The sequence below is a fragment of the Hevea brasiliensis genome, chromosome 2, assembly GCF_030052815.1.
Source record: "Hevea brasiliensis isolate MT/VB/25A 57/8 chromosome 2, ASM3005281v1, whole genome shotgun sequence".
NCBI classification, from domain to species: domain Eukaryota; kingdom Viridiplantae; phylum Streptophyta; class Magnoliopsida; order Malpighiales; family Euphorbiaceae; genus Hevea; species Hevea brasiliensis.
Genome location: NC_079494.1, coordinates 102,687,396 through 102,710,218, shown reverse-complemented (window position 1 = coordinate 102,710,218; position 22,823 = coordinate 102,687,396). Strand labels below are relative to the sequence as shown.

Here is a 22,823-nt window from a genome sequence, read left to right as displayed (position 1 = left end):
AAAAATACTAACTTTGTTTGGATGATGTGGACAATTATCACCCAGTTGGATATCAATAATAAGTTTTCAACCAATTTTGCTAATTAAAATTCAACTTAGAATCGATAGCACCGAATCAAATCTTTATTTATTTATTTATTTATTTTTATATTAAAATCAAATCTTCATTTCATCCCTTTTCTTTCAAGAATTTTTATGTACCTAAATAAAAGAATAATAAAAAAAAATTCAGTGACCAAGTAGTGTAATAGGTAAGAAATTTAAATCTTGATAATCTCTATCTTAAAAACATTTACAATATATATATAAAACATCATTTGGACGGCTTAATAGAAAACTATATTAGTAGATGCCATTATTATGGTGATCATCAGGACAAGAATAGTACTGAACATTACCATAAATGAATTTTGGTCTCCTCTAATATCATCCGCATGTTTGTTGAAGAACCATAAAAACAGGATCATAGCTAATGTCTACGAATCTACCTCTCTGTTCTGCTAAAATTTTACCTATTTGTAAGCAGTAAGCAGCCAAAGTCTCAACCAAGACGGACCCCCACCTGAAAGAGACCCAACAGGTATACACTTGGCGATAATGTACCAAAACTTGCAGTGAAGCCGGTACCAGACCCCTACCCAGCACTGACAACAGAAAAAGAGATTTGCATAACGATTCCACTAGGGCAAGAGCCTGTTGACCAGTTCTTCTGTCTGTAAATACTGTATCACTGCAAAAGCTTTTATAAGCTTGATAGCTCCTCTTCCCTAAGGTTCTATCAGTGCAAGTATTTGAACAGAAACAGTCAAACTTTAAATGAGCCGTAGTACTACAATAGTGTTGAGCTTTCTGCTAAAGTTTATAATATCACCGCTTGTAAATATGCTTCAATTTACCTCAGGAAATGTGTGCACATTTGGCACTGTAGTATTGCAAGAGAAGATCTTTCTGAGTCATAAATGCGTACAAATGATAATAATGACCCCGCTTGTAAATATGCTTCAATTTACCTCAGGAAATGTGTGCACATTTGGCACTGGAGTATTGCAAGAGAAGATCTTTCTGAGTCATAAATGCGTACAAATGATAATAATGACCCCGCTTGTTGTAATTTCACTCCAAACTGTTTCTTTCAAAAAAAAAAAAAAAAAAAAAAAAAACTCCAAGCTTTTCTACCTTCACAAGTTTATGGAATTCAGTACTTGAAGTGCAAGACTGAAACACTATGTTTATTGCCTCAAGCTGGTAAAAAAGAATGCTTGCTCAGAAAATGTGTAAATTTATATTTATATTTAAGTTTCCAATTATAATATATAAATATATTCACAAAAAAAGAAAATTTATTTCATGCAACATGTGCACCAAACTCGTAGCTCTTTTGTTTTCCTATTTTGTTGCTTAGAAATAAATTAGACTATTATCTTCAGACGGTATGCAGTAAAGGTTCTTTCAAAAAAAACAAGGTGTTTCGTGTTTGGAGAAAAATGATGAGAATTGCCTTATGGCCACAGCTTATAATAGGCCATTCTGTTTATAAGTTGCTGAGACGGTGAGGTTGATAATGTATTATTTAATTAAAAAATTAGCACATTGCTATTTAGCATTGCATTGAAACTGCATTTAAAGAAAATAAAATTTGCTTTGATATTTTAAGGAAAAAAAAATTAAGAAATGCTTTTGAGATGTTCTAGAATTTTTATAACAAACATTCCAAATAGCATTAAAATCAATTTTTAATTGCTTTCATTCAATATAAGAACAATGCCAAACATTTTATATATAAAATCTCAGTTGAAAATTGATGGAAAAGCTCAACCCCCTCTCCCCACACCCAACTTCCACAACCCAAAAGAAAAATAAAGAAGAGGAAAAAGATGCATCTGTCCATGCAAATATAACTTCAACTGCTTTTAGAGTGCATTTCTCTTAACTTCTACTTCTCACCATTGACAGAAAGAGAGTGAGACAGCAGTAGATATAGGCTAACTCATATTATATTTGCGTAAGATCATACATTACTATAGTCCATAGCATAGAAAAGATAGAAATTACTAGAAAGCAGTCATAAAATTGAGATTAAGACTTACCATTATTAGTTAAGAATGATGGTAGTTGAAGTTTGAAAGCAACATAGTCTTCAAAAGTCATCAGTATCCTTGAGCAATTTCTCATTGTCGTGGTTCCTATTTTGTATCTCAGCAAGTAAAGCTGCAGTTTAACAACTTGTAGAAGATCACTAAGAACATGATTATGATAAAACATATTTAAAATTTAAATATTCATATCCAATGCATAACTATACCACAAACAAATAGTCCAAGAAATATAAAACCATAAAATTTCTAACAGTGTATGATTTATGTTATCTACCTAATAATTCAGCAACTTCAATACCTAATCCAATGAAACCAAGTGGCAAAAACAAAAACATGATCTGCTTACTCAAATCTTTATTGTCTTTTTGAATGGGACAGCTAATCTGAATTCTGAACTACAGTTAAAATCTTAGATTAATTATGCTTCAGTAAAGTTACAATCTAAACGTGATGCTTCACAAAATCAAGATGAAGTTAGATGCTGATCCAAACATCAAGTTGAGTTTACAGGAAAATGACCAGATTTGCAATTAAAAAATGAGTACATTATCAAACCAAGCAACGTTAGTGACAAAAGTTAAACCCACTATCATGTATAATTTTCTTCTCTCAAACATATTGAATGTATCCTTTACATCATCCTGGTCATAGGTCATATCCCTTTAACACCTTAAGAGAAATATGTAGGATAGTTTGAGAGCACTAAACGACGAATCCAAAGCAGGGCGAAAACTAAAAAGGAATAAACTTAATGTAGAAAGAGATGATTCTCCTTAATTTCAATTAATCTGTACATGAGTATATATATACAATTGATTCCTATAATTGTGTTCTACTAATTAGAGAAATCCTAAATAGGAATACAGAATACAGAATATACAGAGAAATAATATAATGATTGACTTTCCATAACACTCACTCTCAAGTTGGAGTATAGATGTTAATCATGCCCAACTTGTTACAAATATAGTCAATCCTAGCTCCATTCAGAGCTTTTGTGAAAATATCTCCTAACTGCTATCCAGTTTTGATGCGTCCTGTTGAGATGATCTGTTGTTGAATCTTTTCACGAACAAAGTAACAATCAATCTCAATATGTTTGGTCCGCTCATGAAATACCGAATTAGAAGCAATATAGAGAGCAGCTTGATTATCACACCACAATTTCGCAGGCAGGGAGGTCTTAAAACTTGTCTCATCTAGTAATTGAAGTATCCACATTACCGCAAATACTGATTGTGCCATGGCTCTGTATTCGGATTCGGCATTAGATCGAGAAACTACACTCTACTTCTTGCTTCTCTAAGACACCAAATTTCCTCCAACAAAAACGCAATATCTAATAGTTGACCTCCTGTCAACCTTAGATCCAGCTCAGTCGGCATCTGAAAAACATTCAATATTCAAAAGCCCATGATTACCATATAACAAACCTTTTCCTGGAGCGCCCTTCAGATAACAAAAGATTTGTCCCAAGGCTTCCCAATGAGCAACAGTTGGGGAAGACATAAACTGACTTACCACACTAACGGCATAAGCAATGTCAGGACGAGTGACTGTAAGGTAGTTTAATTTTCCTACCAATCTCTTGTATCTCTCTGGATCTTCAAACAACTCACTATCCCCTGCTAACAGTTGTAAATTTGAAGTCATTGGTGCACTACAAGGCTTAGCACCTAATTTTCCTGTCTCTATCAATAGATCGAGGACATATTTTCTTTGAGACAAGAAAATACCCTTCTTACTTCTCATAACTTCAATACCCAAGAAATACTTTAACAATCCAAAGTCTTTGGTTTGAAACTGGGTTTGGAGGAAGGTTTTAAGAGATGAAATACCTGCAGAGTCACTCCCAGTGATGACAATGTCATCCACATAGATTACTAGGAGAATTAGACTAGCCTCAGATTGCCTATGAAATACTGAGTGATCACACTTACTCTTTTGCATGCCAAATTCCTGTACTGATTCACTGAATCTCCCAAACCAGGCTCTAGGACTTTGTTTCAAGCCATAAAGAGACTTCCGAAGCCTACAAACTTTACCCAACTCTCCCTGAGCAACAAATCAAGGTGGTTGCTCCATATACACCTCTTCTTGAAGATCACCATGAAGGAAAGCATTCTTGATGTCTAATTGGTGCAGGAGCCTATCATATGTAGTTGCTAAAGAGATAAACAAGCGAACAGAAATAAGTTTAGGTACAGGAGAAAGAGTGTCAGAGTAATCAACCCCATATGTTTGAGCATATTCATTTGCTACAAAGTGTGCTTTTAACCTAGCCACAGAACCATCTGGATTTACCTTTACTATAAATACACATTTGTAACCAATAGCTTTCTTACCAGTGGGTAAAGGCAACAGTTCCCATGTACCATTAGCATCTAAAGCCTCCATTTCCTCTTTCATAGCAGCATACCAGCTAGGATGAGACAGTGCCTCATCAACAGTATTAGGGATAGGAACAGAGTCTAAAGAAGTAACAAAGCACCGAGAACAAGAAGACAATTGATTATAAGAAACAAAAAAAGAGATAGGGTAAATACATGAACGTTTACCTTTACGAAGAGTAATGGGTAAGTCTAGATCAGAATCATGATCAGTATGAGGTACATGATCTCCCAACGAAGTAGCTGGTGGAGGATCTGAGTCAGGAATCTCCAATCTCCTGGAATAAGCATGAACAACGGGAGGTCGAGTAGGTTTAGAGACAGAAGGAACAGGCTGTGGGAGAGGACTAGACATTGGTTAGACAGTATATATTAAGAGATCATCCTCCTCCCCCTGACTCTCATACACAGATGATTGAGGAAAAAATGGAGTGGACTAAAAAAATATGACATCTGTAGAAACAAGATAACGATTAAGAGTAGGAGAGAAACAGAGGTACCCTTTTTGGAGCCGATAGTACCCAAAGAAGACACATTTGAGAGACTTTGGATCCAATTTAGTAACCTGTGAACGAACATCACGCACAAAACAGGTATAACAAAAAATACGGAGTTCAACAGGGAACAAAGATTTTGTAGAAACAAAGCAGTATAAGGAATATCCCCATTAAGGACAGAAGATGACATACGATTGATCAAAAAATATACCGTAGAAACTGTATCCGCCCAAAAGTATTTAGGAACTTTCATCTGAAAAAGAAGAGCACGAGTTAACTGAAGAAGATGCCGATTTTTTCTTTCGGTCATGCCATTTTGGGATGGGGTATCCACACAGGAAGACTGATGAAGAATGCCATTTTGTGTCATATAAGACTGAAATTGTGCTAAAAAGTATTCTTTGGCATTGTCACTTCCTAATATGCGCACAGAAATATTAAATTGAGTTTTGATTTCATTACAAAAGGCACGAAAGATAGAAAACAACTCAGAACGATTCTTTATTAAATATAACCAGGTAACACGAGAGTAATCATCAACAAAAGTAACAAAATAACGAAATTCAGTTTTAGAAGTAACAGAACAAGGACTCCAAACATCAAAATGAACTAACTCAAAAGGGGATGGGGCCCGTTTATTGACTCTAGACACAGAAGGCAAATGATGATGTTTTGCAAACTGACACGACTCACATTCTAGTACTGATAAAGACTAAAACGGAGGACACAGCTTCTTCATGGCAGACAAAGAAGGATGGACCAATTTACAATGAGTTTCAAGAGGTGTTAAGGTACTAGAGCAAACAAGCGACCTCAGTACATGATTTTCATAATATAGAGACCACCTGACTCACGTCCTCTACCAATAATCTGCTTCGTCGTAAGATCCTGAAACAAACACTGGTTAGGAAAAAAAGAAACCAAACAATTTAAGGTATGAGTAAGTTTACTAACACAAAATAGATTAAAAGAGAATTTTAGTGGACACAAAATAGATGACAAAGAAATTAACGAAGTCGGGTTTGCAGTTTCAGAACCCATGACACAAGAAGTAGAACCATCAGCTAAAGTAACAGTAGAGGAAGTGAGATTAGACTAAAAAGCAGATAGAAGACTAGAATTACCTGTCATGTGATCTGTCGCACCAGAATCAATAACCCATTTGGATGAGGAAGATACAAGACATGTAGTAGATTTACCTGACTCAGCAATCGCAGTGACAGGGGAACTGGTAGGCTTTAGAGATGCCTGATACTGGGAAAACTGTGCAAAATCCTCTGCAGATACCAAAATAGTTTTCTCAGAGGAAGATACTGTAGAATCCTCTGCTATCATATTTGCCATCTGTGAACCCTGATTTTTCCTCTGAAGTTGCGGACAATTATATTTTGTATGGTCAGGCTCATGGCAATAATAACAAATGACTCCTCTTGAGTCCTGATTAGAACTAGCCTCTCTATTACGCTGATTACTTCTGTTGCCTGTAATTCCTCCTCTACTTCCTTTTCTATTACCCTGTTGTCCATTTGGATTACGGCTAATAAGAGCACTACGGACAGGCTGTGAAGATTGGGTACTCTTTGTACGAAGGACCTGTTTGAACGTTTAATGCAAAGAGGAAATCTCAGAACTGGAGAGAATATGAGATTTAGCAGTCTCATACTCTGAAGGAAGACCTGCAAGAAAACTCATAACAGCCAGTTGCTCCCGTTGGGCCTGCTGAACTTTCACATCAGGACTAAAAGGCAACAATACATTAAGTTCCTCATATACCCGTTTAAAATCCATAAAATAAGCCGTGAGAGACTTATCCTCTTTCTCAACACGGTAGAATGCCTTCCAAATATCATAAATATGGGAAATATTCCCTTTATCAGAATACAGAAAATCTAAGTAATCCATCAATTCCTTAACAAATTCACAGTGATTAATTAAACTAATTATCTCACTGTGAATCGAGTTCCGAAGCTGCAAAAACAACCGAGTATCCTCCCTTAGCCAAGTTTGTCATGTATCATCAGTGGGTGGATCTTTAGTAAGGTGATCATCCTTATCAATGATACGCAAATAGACCCTAACAGTCTTACTCCACTCCAAGTAATTCGAACCATTAAGTTTGTGTTTCGTGATCTTAGTTATCACCAGAATCACATAAAAAATAACATTCTTATTGTCTGCCATTTATTGAGACAAAGAAAACTAACCGAAACGCTAATGCAAAGTGCTTAGCGCAGCAAAATAACCCAAAATCACAAATCAAGCAAATATTGAAATAGGATCTGCGAGCCAAACCTCAGAAGTCCATTAATGGTGTACTGGATCAGGCAACAGCACACAGTGGTGGAATGAGGGGGTTGAGGCGACGCTGGCGATGTTAATTGGAGTCGAAACGGCCGGTCGGCTGCCAAGGTCTCTCCTGAGCTGGGTGGTTAGAACAAATAGTCACCTTAGATAGATGACCTGCTCTGATACCACGTAGAAAGAGATGATTCTCCTTAATTTCAATTAATTTGTATATGGGTATATATATACAATTGATTCCTATAATTGTGTTCTACTAATTAGGAAGAAATCCTAAATAGAAATACAGAATACAGAATCTACAGTGATTGACTTTCCATAACACTTAAGAAGAAATATTTGGATAAATGAAGCACTTCACATGGGTTCCTACACTAACACATGGTAACCATCTAGATAAATTTCAAGTTTGATTACAGCCTTACTCTTTTATCTAGAAAATTCTATTATCTATGGACCTCATCAAATAAAAAGCATTGAATTAGTCACCCAAGAAATGCACAAATGTAAATTATGCAAACCAGATTTGTTAAGCTAAAATATCAAAGAATTAAACTGAACTGAATTTGAAACATAAAAAAAGGTAAAACCAAAACTGTAAACTCAATTTGGTTCTAATTCTAATGCAAGCCGCTACAACCAACGATGAGAATGGTAGTAAATAATAATGGTGGTTGATAAGAAGAGGAAATAATACCGTTGGTAGAAAGAGATGATTCTCATTGATTTCAATTAATCTGTACATGGGTATATATATATAATTGATTCCTATAATTGTGTTCTACTAATTAGGAAGAAATCCTAAATAGGAATACAGAATACAGAATATACAGAGAAATAATATAGTGATTGACTTTCCATAACATAGTGATTGACTTTCCATAACACTCTCCCTCAAGTTGGAGCATAGATGTTAATCATGCCCAACTTGTTACAAATGTAGTCAATCCTAGCTCTATTCAGAGCTTTTGTGAAAATATCTCCTAACTGCTCTCTAGTTTTGATGTGTCCTGTTGAGATGATCTGTTGTTGAATCTTTTCACGAATAAAGTGACAATCAATCTCAATATGTTTGGTCCGCTCATGAAACATCGGATTAGAAGCAATATGAAGAGCAGCTTGATTATCACACCACAATTTCGCAGGCAGGAAGGTCTTAAAACCTGTCTCATCTAGTAATTGAAGTATCCACATTACCTCACATACTGATTGTGCCATGGCTATGTATTCGGATTCAGCACTAGATCGAGAAACTACACTCTGCTTCTTGTTTCTCCAAGACACCAAATTTCCTCCAATAAAAACGCAATATCCAGTAGTTGACCTCTTGTCAACCTTAGATCCAGCCTAGTCGGCATCTGAAAAATATTCAACATTCAAATGCCTATGATTACCATATAGCAAACCTCTTCCTAGAGAGGCCTTCAGATAACACAAGATTTGTTCCAAGGCTTCCCAATGAGCAACAATTGAGGAAGACATAAACTGACTTACCACACTAACGGCATAAGCAATGTTAGGACGAGTGACTGTAAGGTAGTTCAATTTTCCTACCAATCTCCTGTATCTCTCTGGATCTTCAAACAACTCACTATTCCCTGCTAACAGTTGTAAAGTTGGAGTCATTGGTGCGCTACGAGGCTTAGCACCTAATTTTCCTGTCTCTGTCAATAGATCGAGGACATATTTTCTTTGAGACAAGAAAATACCCTTCTTACTTCTCATAACTTTGATACCCAAGAAATACTTTAACAATCCCAAGTCTTTGGTCTGAAACTAAGTTTGGAGGAAGGTTTTAAGAGATGAAATACATGCAGAGTCACTTCCAGTGATGACAATGTCATCCACATAGACTATCAAGAGAATTAGACCAGCCTCAAATTGCCTATAAAATACTGAGTGATCACACTTATTCTTTTGCATACCAAATTCTTGTACTGCTTCACTGAATCTCCCAAACCATGCCCTAGGACTTTGTTTCAAGCCATAAAGAGACTTCCGAAGCCTACAAACTTTACCCAACTCCCCCTGAGCAACAAACCCAGGTGGTTGCTCCATATATACCTCCTCCTGAAGATCACCATGAAGGTGATCAACCCCATATGTCTGAGCATATCCTTTTGCTACAAGGCGTGCTTTTAACCTAGCCACAGAACCATCAGGATTTACCTTTACTGTAAATACCCATTTGCAACCAATAGCTTTCTTACCAGTAGGCAAAGGCAATAGTTTCCATGTACCATTAGCATCTAAAGCCTCAATTTCCTCTTTCATAGCATCACACCAGCCAGGATGAGATAGTGCCTCATCAACAGTATTAGGGATAGGAACAGAGTCTAAAGAAGTAACAAAACACCGAGAACAAGAAGACAATTGATTGTAAGAAACAAAAGAAGAGATAGGGTAAGTACATGAACGTTTACCTTTACGAAGAGCAATGGGTAAGTCTAGATCAGAATCATGATCAGTATGAGGTACAGGATCTCCCAACGAAGTAGTTGGTGGAGCATCTGAGTCAGGAATCTCAAATCTCCTGGAATAAACATGAACAACGGGAGGTCGAGTAGGTTTAGAGATAGAGGGAACAGGCTGTGGGAGAGGACTAGACATTGGTTGGACAGTATATATTAAGAGATCCTCCTCCCCCTGACTCTCATACACAGATGATGGAGGAAAAAATGGAGTAGACTCAAAAAATGTGACATCTGCAGAAACAAGATAACGATTAAGAGTAGGAGAGAAACAACAGTACCCTTTTTGGAGCCGGGAGTACCCAAGGAAGACACATTTGAGAGATTTTGGATCTAATTTAGTAACCTGTGGACGAACATCACGCACAAAACAGGTACAACAAAAAATACGGGGTTCAATAGGGAACAAAGATTTTGTAGGAAACAAAGTAGTATAAGGAATATCCCCATTAAGGACAGAAGACGGCATACGATTGATAAAAAAACATGCCGTAGAAACTGCATCCGCCCAAAAGTGTTTAGGTATTTTTATCTGAAAAAGAAGAGTACGAGTTACCTCAAGAAGATGACGATTTTTTCTTTCGGCCATGCCATTTTGGGATGGGGTATCCACACAGGAAGACTGATGAAGAATGCCATTTTGTGTCATATAAGGCTGAAATTGTGCTGAAAAGTATTCTTTGGCATTGTCACTTCTTAATATGCGCACAGAAATATTAAATTGAGTTTTGATTTCATTACAAAAGGCACAAAAGATAGAAAATAACTCAGAACGATTCTTCATTAAAAATAACCAGGTAACACGAGAGTAATCATCAACAAAAGTAACAAAATAACGAAATCCAGTTTTAGATGTAACAAAACAAGGACCCCAAATATCAGAATGAACTAACTCAAAAGGGGATGAAGCACGTTTATTGACTCTAGACATAGAAGGCAAACGATGATGTTTTGCAAACTGACACGACTCACATTCTAGTACTGATAAATACTGAAATTGAGGACACAGCTTCTTCATGATAGACAAAAAACGATGACCCAATCTACAATGAGCTTCAAGAGGTGTTAAGGTACTGGAGCAAACAAGCGACCGCGGTACATGATTTTCCATAATGTAGAGACCACCTGACTCGCGTTCTCTACCAATAATCTGCTTCGTTGTAAGATTCTGAAACAAACACTGGTCAGGAAAAAAGAAAACAGAACAATTTAAGGTACGAGTAAGTTTACTAACAGAAAGTAGATTAAAAGAGAATTTTAGTAGACACAAAACAGAAGACAAAGAAATTGAAGAAGTCGGGTTCATAGTTCCAGAACCCATGACACAAGAAGTAGAACCATCAGCTAAAGTAACAGTAGAGGAAGTGAGATTAGACTGAAAAGCAGATAGAAGACTAGAATTACTTGTCATGTGATCTGTCGCACCAGAATCAATAACCCATTTGGATGAAGAAAACACAAGGCATGTAGTGGATTTAACTGACTCAGCGATCGCAGTGACAGGAGAACTGATAGGCTTTAGAGATGCCTGATACTGGGAAAATTGTGCAAAATCCTCTGCAGATACCAAAATAGTTTTCTCAGAAGAAGATACTGTAGAATTCTCTGCTGCCATATTTGCCATCTGTGATCGCTGATTTTTCCTCTAAAGTTACGGACAATTATATTTTGTATGGCCAGACTCATGGCAATAATAACAAATGACTCCTCTTGAGTCCTGATTAGAACCAGCCTCTTCATTACGCTGATTACTTCTGTTGCCTGTAATTCCTCCTCTACTTCCTCTTCTATTACCCTGTTGTCCATTTGGATTACGACTGATAAGAGCACTACTGGCAGACTGTGAAGATTGAGTAATCTCTGTACGAAGGACCCGTGTGAACGTTTCATGCAAAGAGGAAATCTCAGAACTTGAGAGAATATGAGATTTAGCAGTCTCATACTCTGAAGGAAGGCCTGCAAGAAAACTCATAACAGCCAGTTGCTCCCGTTGGGCCTGCTGAACTTTCACATCAGGACTAAAAGGTAACAATACATTAAGTTCCTCATATACCCATTTAAAATCCATAAAATAAGCCGTGAGAGACTTATCCTCTTTCTTAGCACGGTAGAATGCCTTACAAATATCATAAATACGGGAGATATTCCCTTTACCAGAATACAGAAAATCTAAGTAATCCATCAATTCCTTAACAAATTCACAGTGATTAATTAAACTAATTACCTCACTATGAATCGAGTTTCGAAGTTGCAAAAACATCCGAGCATCCTCCCTTAGCCAAGTTTGTCATGTATCATCAGTGGGTGGATCTTTAGTAAGGTGTTCATCCTTATCAATGCTACGCAAATAGACCCTAACAGTCTTACTCCACTCCAGGCAATTTGAACCATTAAATTTGTGTTCCGTGATCTTAGTCATCACCAGAATCACATCAGAAATAACATTCTTATTGTCTGCTATTTGTTGAGACAAAGAAAACTAACCGAAATGCTAATCCAAAGTGCTTATAGTAGCAAAATAACCCAAAATCACAAATCAAGCAAATACCGAAATAGGATCTGAGAGCCAAACCTCAGAAGTCCTTTAATGGTATCTTTGGATCGAACAACGACACAGTGGTGGAATGAGGGGGTTGAGGCGACACCGGCGATGTTTATCGGGGTTGAAACGGCCGGTCGGCGGCCAAGGTCTCTCCTGAGTTGGGTAGTGAGAACAAATAGTCACCCTAGATTGATGACCTGCTCTGATACCATGTAGAAATAGATGATTCTCATTGATTTCAATTAATCTGTACATGGGTATATATATACAATTGATTCCTATAATTGTGTTCTACTAATTAGGAAGAAATCCTAAATAAAAAATCCTAAATAGGAATACAGAATACAGAATATACAGAGAAATAATATAGTGATTGACTTTCCATAACATAGTGATTGACTTTCCATAACAGTTTTATATGCTGGGTAACGCGGCTTCAAATGAAGGCTCAGAATGAAATCACATGAGCCATTCAACCACAAGAAAAGAAGACTGCCAAGTAAGAGAGAAAAGCCTCTAAGGTTAATTCCTTCCATATATATGTAGATTATCATTGTCAAAAAATGATGAAAAAGAAAATTGATCTTCCAAAAATCCTAATCTGTGCATTACAAATTTACAAACATCACCAAGGCGAATACCCTACATCAAGGATACAACTTTTGATTGCAAAATCCAACCAAGATTCAAGTCATGCTTTCCTTACAAAAACTAGTTGGGAAGGCAACCAAGACTTGTATATTCTGCTGCTCTATCATTAATTACACTGGACTGAAGCATATATGGATCTATTTCAAGTCTTTACGCAATCATGTATGACAACTTGGTTCTAAAGATACACGTATGCCAAATCCAGAAAAGCAGGAAGCATAGTTACTTGAGTATCTCCTCCTGATTAAATGGTTTAATTGGCCTTTTCTCTTGACCTTGAGGCCTTCTGATTACATGGTTGCTTCTGCATGGGCTCCACAAGCAGCAAGCATGACATCACATAGGCTAACAGTTCTTCGTGGTGAGAGAATGTGAAGTCCAAGTGAGCATATTCATACTCTTTATATGATACATCCACACCAGCATCCTTCATCAACCTGTAATGGACTTGCACCATTGAATGCCGAATCACATTGTCCTTCCTTCCAGCGACCAGATCAACAGGAATATCAATGAGCCCATAGTATTCACCCAAGTCCAAAGGTTCTGGGGATCCGTACAATTCCATGTTGGCAGATGCACTTCCATAATCATACATTATAAATTTTTTTGCATGTTTAATTTGTGCAAGGTGGTGAGCTACATAGAATGAGAGTCCTGGCATGTCATTCATGTTGTAGTGCGGTAATCCTAATACTCCTATCCAATTTGAGCTGTCTCCACCGACAACATAACCCATTAGGGTCTGAACCAGTCCTCCGACTGCAGGGTAGTTATGAAAGTCTCGAGCCAACTTGTTCATCAACATACGGAAAAATTTTGTTGGTATGTACAAGCCAGGTACAATAGGCCCTAGAATTGGGGCCAAAGGAAGCATAAGATACTCCATAGCTGTAAATAGCAGAGGGGAGTCATGATGGAAACCAGCAGGTGACAATAGAATCAACCTGGAAAGTCTATGAGACTTTTCCTCAATACGGCGTGTTATAACATACATCAGCATGGCAGCTCCTCCCAAGCTATGGCTAATTGCACAGAGTTTGTAAGGCTGATCATCATTCATTTCTTCGTCAAGTTCAGGCTGGCTAATTTTCAATTCTGTAGTTTTAACTTGGTGAATCTTCTCTATCATTGCTGGGATATCCTCGATCCCATGCTCATTGACAGAATACCTCCAATACCTACATTAATTTGCTACAACTGAGTCATCACGTATTACAAATTGTTATCAAGTACACAAAAGAAACTGAGAGATCTATTTACATAAATTCCCCTAACTTCTCCTTTCCACATTTCAATGTCAAGATGGAAATAATCAAAGATATTTCCATGTTATAAGGCCACCATAATACCATATTGACTTACTTCCGTGAGGAAATGTTCTTGTCTATGTGCTCCCGAGAAACCAAACCACGAAAATTCCCGAGGAAAACATCAAACCCTGTGTAATAAGAAATCAGCAGCATATTCTTCAATTTTAATAATGATGCAAATAGTCTTGAGGCAAATATTACCAACCTTGATCATATGCTGCAAAAGCTGGAGAGCCAACAACCCCATTAGACACCCAACTAGACAACAAAAGGAAAGAAGTGAATACATGAGACAAGAATATATTATAAATTTACAATGAAGGATCACGAAGATGAATAACAAAATGAACCAGCAATTAATCTAATTAAATAAAACTTTATTGCAAAAGATTAAAAAGACAATATTTAAAATCATAGGAATCTTATAAAATGAGGCCGAAGGTGAAATGGGGAAAGGTGCATCCAAGATCTAACTTAATCTCATGGCAACCAAATCAAACTTATTCTCATGGCAAGAAATAATATAGCTAGAAGGCTACCAACTCCACACACTTAATTTGCCAGCTTTAAGCACGCTAAAATTTTAGACTTTTAAGAAGACTCCTAATAGCATGGTGATCTTAACTGGAGAAAAGATGATGGTTACTATATATTCCTGTAATCATGTTTTTAGGGGCTCCCACACAGAATGGGCAGAAATACCCATATTCAGAACAGTGTTGTTAAAGGCGAAAAAAGGCGCCAGGCGAGGCGTGGCAAGTCCACTGCAAAGAAGCCAGCGCTTGAGACTGGTCAAGCGAGAGGTGACGGGGCGACAAGGCAACGCCTTGGGCAAATAACGTACACTTCCAATTTTTTTTTTTTAAAAAAAGCATAAAGGTAATCTACTTCTCCATCAAAGAAAAGCAAAGAACGCCACAGAGCAAAGAAACAGAGTAAACCCAGGTATGTTCTTCCTTCCTTTCTCCCATCTTCACCTGCTTTCCTCTCTCTCCCCTACACTTCTTCTATATTTCTTCTTCTCTCACTTGCGCAACCAACCAGCAAGTCCATCCAGCACCTGCGATCCTTTTTTAATTTATTTTTTCTTCTTTTCTCTCCCCCTCAGTCTTTTCTTTTCTTCCTATATTGGTCCATCTTCACTCCAGTAGTTCCATCTTCAGCTTTTTTTTCTTTTTTTGGTTAAATTTGTTAAATGGCAAATGGGTAGTGTGATATACTTTTTTATTTATTAAGTGGTTATTGTTGTGGCATGATTTTTATTAAATGGGTATTGTGAATTGTGATATGTTTTTATTAAATTGGTATTAATGCTCTTGCTGTGATGTAGTGCAAGTGTACAAATTATTGAAAAAAAAAATCAATTGTTTAATACTTTAATTTCCTATTTACTTGAATTGGGACAACATTGATGGTTGTTGTTGCAGTTACATAAATTCTTCTATATGTTTTGAATTGGGACAGCCTTAATAGTTGTTTATACGTCTCTTTGAACTCAACTGTGACATGAATTCTTCCATATGTTGCCTAATTGTATATGCCAAAGCCATTAATCTGTCATTCATAACTCTGCCATTGAAAATTTAGTGATGGGTATTATTTTGTTAGATGGTTTTTAATTATATAGATGGTTTTAGTGATGGCTATTCTTCTATATGGTTTGTATATGATGCTTTTTTTGTTAGATGGGTATTGTTTTATTGTTAGAAGTATGAATTTTTATTGTTTTGTTGTATATAAATATAATTTTTGCAATTTAGGCTATAACGCCTTATTTCAAAAAGGCCATCGCCTCGCCCCTCCCTCGCCTCTCGCCTAAGGTCATAGGGTATCTAGTCGCCTTTCGCCTTAATAACACTGATTCAGAATGATCAAGTATCATGGTGCTCTAAAGTTAAAGCAAGACCTAAGATGAAATTTGGGCAGTGATTTGGATTACCTCGAGAAAAGCATCAGTAAATACCTTCAATTGGTTCCAATTCTTTCTGGACAGACATTAATCTAAACTCTGAGCTAAACAAATGACCTTGCTCAAGAGAAATACGCTCATCACTTCATTTTTTAGCTAAGCTATATACATAAAGACTACAGAAGGCATAACAAGATAAACATCTGGAAAGAGGGGTGATTGGACAACAGAACATTTTATGTATACAAATGTCTACCTGATAATTTATGTTTTTAATGCTGCTATCTCCTATATTTTAAATTTTGAACATAAATATATTAATTAACCAAGAGACCAAAAAAAAAAAAGAAAAAAGCCTTACCCCATTGATGAATCCAAGATCCCATGCTGAAGGTAAAGAGCTTTCTGTGAATCACGTCTGCAACATCAAAAGAGCAGGTTCGCTGGTTTAGGCAACAGTTGTTTAAGCAAAGCAGCTCATTTGGCTGGAGAAGAAACAAACAAATACCTGGGAATTCTTTCCAGAAGAAGAACATATCCATCAGAAGTGATCACCCGAATCGCTTCATATGGGTACCTATAACAGACAGAAAAGTGGAAATGTATAGAGCATATGCAGCTTAGCTTGAAGAAAGGAATGACTAATTAGAATAAGCAGTGCCCTTACCCAAGCTCTGTTATTACATCCTGACATGTCCGAGCATCTGTATTAAGAGACTGGTGAAAAGTGGTTTTCCTTTCTGTAGGAGTTGGGTCATTCTCTCCAAGTGTAGCAGTGGGCACAGATGTATCTGACATGCCATTACTATCTTCATGGCCAGTACTCTGAGATGAAAACCATCTATATGGTACTCTCAAAACTTCTGATGGAGAAAGAAGAAAATGTGCAGCTTTATGAAAAAAATCAAATATCGCTTCTATGAATATCTCAATTGCCAGATGAAGATCCTGTTGTGAAAACAGAAAAAAAGCATGAGATTATGCATATTAAGGACACAAGAGGCAGATAGGAGCAGAAAAGAAAGAAAAGGAACAGGGATTGATAATATATTGAAGTTCTTGCAGAAACCTCAATGACTCCACGTCTCCTGTCAGTGGTGCGATGAATGATATGATCCTTTGGAGTATGCACTCTCCTAAAAGAATGAAATCGGGAAGGCTTGTGGCCTCCCCCTATAGAGGAGGTTGTTGAACCCCTACTGTGAAATAAACGACAAAGTCGCAATGCTATCCCCAGCAGAAACCTCACAGGAAAGAGAATCCATGATAATAAGAACATAGTCCATCCTGTCCAGTACTCAATATTCTTTGCGTGAGAATTTGCACGCGACGCTTGTGAACTTCGAGATAATGGTGATGCAGGACATACTCCATCACTGTCTTCTTCGCTATCTTCTTCTGCTGATGAATAATCCTCGCTTGAAGTATCAGAATCCACGGACAGATCATGGATGAATTTGTTGAAAGAGGATACCCCACTATCATCATCATCATTCCATCCGCAAAACAGGAAAGAAGAAATAAAAAGAAAAAGAATAAATATCAGCAACAACTAGAAGTTTCTGCATAAACAAGCTCTAAGATTAAAAAAAAAAATTACATGGAAAGAATAATAAACAGAAATTTGAATTAAGTTACTAAAGGAATAACCAATAAGTGAGCAGGTGAAAAGAAATGTCACCACCTCCCTTGCTATAGAAATCTATAAGATTAAATTCTCCATTAAACTGCTGAGTCCTATGCAATCCCCCTGCTTCCCTTAACACAAAGTTTTAATTAACAAAGGTATACTCACATTAAGGAGCATGTTTTTTTTTTTAAAAAAAAAACTTTAACAAAAGCATCACATGAACACTAAGCCTTTGTTTGGAATGGTGAAAAACAAGGGAGTAAAGAAAATTAGGATGCAAAATACAAGTATTTTCTCTCCTTATCTTGATTGGAAGAGGAAAATTGAGGCAGAAAAAAAAAAGGGTGGAAAATGATAAGCGGGACCTACGATTTATTCTCCCCAATTTGGAGAGAAGTGGGAGGAAAATAGACAAAATTACATTTTTATCCCTTAAAATTTTTATTTTATTTGAAAATAAAAAGATAAAATAAAGATTTTACTGTTTATAAAACCACTTCCCTTCTCCTCTTTCCTCCTTAATATCCCAACAAAGGGAGGAAAACAAATTTCTTCCCTAAATATTTTCCTCCTTATTTTCCACTCCTTATTTCCGTTCCTCCCCAAAAGTTTTCCTAAACATAAGCATAAAAATCTTTCTAAAAAGAATTTTGCTAGCATAATAACTCACTATGATGAATTAGTTACAGAATTTCATATGTTTCATTCACTTTTTGTATCCCCGTTATTCACTTCTATATTTCATTGCCCGTTCCAAAATTTTCACATGTTTCATTCACTTTCTGTATTTGTCCACTGGCAGTCATTACGGTACTGTTCCCCGTAGTGACGACACCAAACGTTTTTGTTCTAGATAATCCAACTTAAATAAAAAAAAAAAAAATGAAAGATCTTGGTTGTCATATATAGAGAAGATTTTAGAACAATGATCTAAACTTACTGCTCCATCCAGCGGGGGTATCGAGGTCCTCGAACAGTTGGCCTAAGCTCCCAGCCATGAAGACCTTCAAGGATAGTAGCCTTCCCTGGCAATAGTGTCAACAAAAATGCTGACACCCCATTTATCAGCCTCACGATATTATGCAATGCCTCATAAGTGAATGTCTTCACCGACCTGCACTAAAAGCCAAAACAAACATTCCTAATGAAGAAGCACTAGTAACAGCCCATAACTTGCTGCCAAGCCTGTAGCTACCCTCAAAAGGAAAACATGCATTTGGATTAAAACAAGCCAACAGCAGATAAGCAATAATTCATAGCAGTTTTTTTTTTTGTTTAAATTATAGGCAGCCAGTTAACCATCGTTGCTCGAGAATTTATAAGCAATACTCAACCCCATTTTTCTGCTAAGAGTTCAACAATCCCACGTTACCTCCTCAAAACAAATACAAACCGCACTCACTTCACCCTGCAAAAAATTTCATTTCACTGCACTCCAGCATTTTTTAGCTAAATGCCGCTTGGACCATCTTCTTAACGCTTTTCCCACATTATTATTCAAACAAAATTCCAATTAAAGGGGACAAAGAAAAGCTCTAAAATTTCCTCAAAACCGCAAAATTAATCTGCACTGCAAAAATTTTAACACCTACAACAGTTTGATCAGAAGCTCAAAATTAACATGAAATACAAAACTACAAAACCAAAAACAAGGCAAACTAAATAGAACCCTAATCATTAAATTCCCAAAAAAAAAAAAGAAATGTAAATAAATTTCTCACATTCAACAACTCACGCAAAAATCATTACAAAGGCTAAAAGCAGGGAAAAAAATCTCACAAAACGCTCAAACAATCAAAATCAAATTTAAAAAGTTATTCAATGAACCTGAAAGGGGAGGCACTTACTCTTTGGATACAGCGAGGACGTTGTCAACGAATCGCTGCATAATTGAGCAATTCCGCGATTTCTTATTTATTAACGGAAATCAAAATCTTTGAAATCTAAATCGCAGCCAAAAAGAAAGAAAAAATCGGATAGTCAAATAACAGAGAAAGAGAGGATTTAGAAGAAACGAATTCTCAGCCCGCTTTATCAGGCGAAGCAATGGCGATTCTTGCATTACAAAAGTAGAAGGTTGGATAATAGTAATTTGCCCAGTATCGTAGATTTTGTGTTAAGAGTAGACGTGGCCATGCCTCATTGGAAATCCTGTGTGTGTTGCTTTATGGAAACACCTGTTTATGTGTTGGCAAGTTGGTTAGAACACGTAACGAGTCAGTGCTGAGTAGTCGGAGACGATATGGATAAAATGTGCGCGCGTGGATAACCATTTAATTTGGATCGTCGATCCCACAACGTGGGCGGCTACGATGCGATAACAGAGTTCCTGTGACATTCCTTTGTCCTAACTTCATTTTATAACTAGTAGGAGAGAAAAAGAAGACAAATTATATATATTATTATAAAACAAATTCGATTATTGCAAAGTTATCTCAATGTCTTTTTTTTTTATTTTGAAAAAAGATGGCATTTTTTAATAAAAAAATTAATAATATTTAGATGAGACAACCTTTTGGTTTGTGAAGGTAACATTGTGGTGCTATCTCATCGAACCTGTATAAAAGATGCCATTATTTGTTAATCAGGAACTTGGCGTGCTAGAATGAATTGATAAATAATTGTTATATCCAATTCAATGGATTGTAATGCTCAATTTTTTTTCGACTTTTATCGGCTTGTTTGGCATTAAATTTTAAAGATTGAAATTATTTTTTAATAAAAATATTATTTTAAATACTGTTAAAAAAATAATTTAAAAAAAATAAAATTATTTTATTATTTTAATATTTAATTAATACTGATCAAATTTAATTTTTAATTTTTTTTAATATTTTTTAATTAATATATTTTAAAAAATAATCTTTTTAATAGCAATTTCAACGAAAACAAATGGCTCTATATTAAAAATTTAATATATAAGAAATGAAGAAAGATAAAAAAAAAAAAAAAAAAAAAAGAGCACGCGCTGTGATCATTCTAACATATAGAAGAATTTGCTACATGTAAATTATTTTTATTGAAAGAATAAGCAAACAAAACTAAGTGCATCACTAACCACCAGCACATTAACTCTAATGATGTGACCTTGCAGAGGAGAAAGTAAGTTGATGGGACTTCCCACCATGCCTAGAACTAGAAGAATTAGCTGAAGATCCAGAGGCACGAATGGGAATTGGAGAGGGAGCAAACTGATCCCATGGAGAAGCAGTAGAACCTGTGCATTTCCAAAAATGAAGTTACAAGTCAAAAAATTAGGAAGAGAAAGTTATAACAGTTTCAAGACAAATTACAATTACTATTCAACATACCAATAGAAGAAGTTGTATGGCTGCCCAACCACGGGGATACTAATCGTGCATCAGGTGAGGCTCCAACAAACATTGGGGATGGTGAATAATGATGGCGCTGGCTTTTATTATTATGACTATCTCCATGAGGAGTTTCTTTCCCATCATCCCACTCTGCATGTCATTACAAACAATTAGCAAGGCTCCACTCCTGCATTCAATAAAACATTAACTCAATAGAAAATTTAAGTAGTGAAAATTGCCAAAACAATTTATTCTTCATCGTCATATAGGTGACCATACCAGAAGTGAAATCGCCACCGCAAGAGGCTGCGTCGAAGACAGAGGAGAGAACTTTACCGCCACCAGTAGCACTCGTACAAGTAGGAACTGAATGGGTCTCAAGAATAAATTGGGCAGTAATGAAGGAGGACGCTCATAAGAGTCCTGGGAGCAGTGGTTTGACCGGCTCGAACTATTTTGCCGCTGGAGCTGAGCTCAGCAGCTCGCCTGGGAATGGAGACCATATTCGTCAGTTGAAGAAAGGAAAACCAAAGAGATATTGGGTTAATTTATGGAGGGGAAGGAAGAAAGATAAATGATCACAGAATTTTGAGATTGTAGCATAGGATTTGAAGTTTGTATTTGGTATGTAATAATAATAATAATCAATGTTAAATTAAAAAATAAAAAAAAAACCTTTTTGAAGAAACGCCATTTTTAAAGCGGTTTAAAAATTGGGGAAATTACATAAATGGTGTAATTTAAAAACTAAATTACCAAAAGGGGTGAAGAAAAAATTATTTATCAAAAGGTGATATTTTTGATGATGTGAAGGAGAAAGACAGGTAGATTCAATTATGAGTAGCAACTAGGGACTAACTTGTAACAAAAAACTTTCTTTTGGACTGAAATGTAAAAAAAAAAAATTAAAACGGCAGCGGCAGCTGGGTACTACCCATGGTCAAGTCTAGCTGCAATGAACAGTGCAGATTCTCTCGCTTTTTGAAATTCTCCTGCTTTTCGAAAAGAATCTTCACACTTTTCAAAAAAGAAGAGAGCAGGCAGCTGGGTGCTATCCATGGTAGAGTCTAGCTACAGTGAATAGTCCAAATTCTTCCGCTTTTCAAAAAGAATCTCCACAATTTTCAAAAAAGATGGCAGACAGTTGGGTGCTACTCATGATAGAGTCTAGCTGCAGTGAACAGTAAAGAATCTCTACACTTGTCAAAAAAGAAAAGGCAAGCAGCTGGGTGCTACCAATGGTAGCGCCTAGCTACTGCAGCGCCAGCACCCAAACGCTACCTTTGGTAGCATCCAGCTTGTTCTCCCCCACCTCAGTGTTAGTTCACATCACAGTGTCAGTTTGCACAGTGAAATAGCAAGTAGTCTCTAAATATAATAGCGTCTAGTGGCACTATTTATACAGACCCAACTCCTCTCATTTCCTGCACTGGTTTTATGCATCAGCTCTTATATCCTGCTCCGGTTTTATGCATCGACACTATTCAATTTACAATATTTTGAGCAACTATTTGAAGCACCAACTCTCTCCAACATTTTAAGGTGTGTGTAGTATATATATTTATGTGTTTTTTTTTAATGATATGTAATAATAAATTTTATGTTAAAGAAAATAATTTATGTATTATTAAAATATTTTTAAAATTTTGTAGTGAAATTAAATATTATATAATTATATAATAGTGTAGTTAATAATTTGTATTAGTTAA

At 36.3% G+C, this 22,823-nt stretch overlaps 1 protein-coding gene and 2 long non-coding RNA genes across 6 annotated transcripts; all 3 read right to left on the bottom strand.

Moving 5' to 3' along the window:
- Positions 1-240: 240 nt before the first annotated feature.
- On the bottom strand, positions 241-1,541 carry LOC110671421 (uncharacterized). The gene is made up of 2 exons (XR_002498099.2): positions 1,011-1,541; positions 241-922 (listed from the first exon to the last, which is right to left on the bottom strand). It is a non-coding gene; the product is annotated as an uncharacterized LOC110671421 (long non-coding RNA).
- A 350-nt stretch (positions 1,542-1,891) lies between these two features.
- Positions 1,892-19,943, bottom strand: LOC110641453 (uncharacterized). 4 transcript variants are annotated; one of them, XM_058136736.1, is made up of 10 exons: positions 19,648-19,943; positions 18,741-18,914; positions 17,240-17,648; positions 16,838-17,118; positions 16,679-16,747; positions 16,532-16,588; positions 14,467-14,519; positions 14,314-14,389; positions 13,175-14,129; positions 1,892-2,208 (listed from the first exon to the last, which is right to left on the bottom strand). In XM_058136736.1, the coding sequence occupies exons 1-9, from the start codon at positions 19,686-19,688 to the stop codon at positions 13,202-13,204; spliced, it is 2,088 nt and encodes a 695-aa protein (XP_057992719.1). In that variant the 5' UTR covers positions 19,689-19,943; the 3' UTR covers positions 1,892-2,208; positions 13,175-13,201. The 4 variants fall into 4 exon arrangements, with proteins under 4 accessions (XP_057992719.1, XP_057992717.1, XP_021648858.2 ...); XM_058136734.1 differs by lacking the exon at positions 1,892-2,208 and adding an exon at positions 12,693-12,789; XM_021793166.2 differs by lacking the exon at positions 1,892-2,208 and having other exon boundaries at positions 12,798-14,129.
- A 924-nt stretch (positions 19,944-20,867) lies between these two features.
- Positions 20,868-21,683, bottom strand: LOC110641455 (uncharacterized). The gene is made up of 3 exons (XR_002492295.2): positions 21,394-21,683; positions 21,112-21,301; positions 20,868-21,017 (listed from the first exon to the last, which is right to left on the bottom strand). It is a non-coding gene; the product is annotated as an uncharacterized LOC110641455 (long non-coding RNA).
- Positions 21,684-22,823: the final 1,140 nt, after the last annotated feature.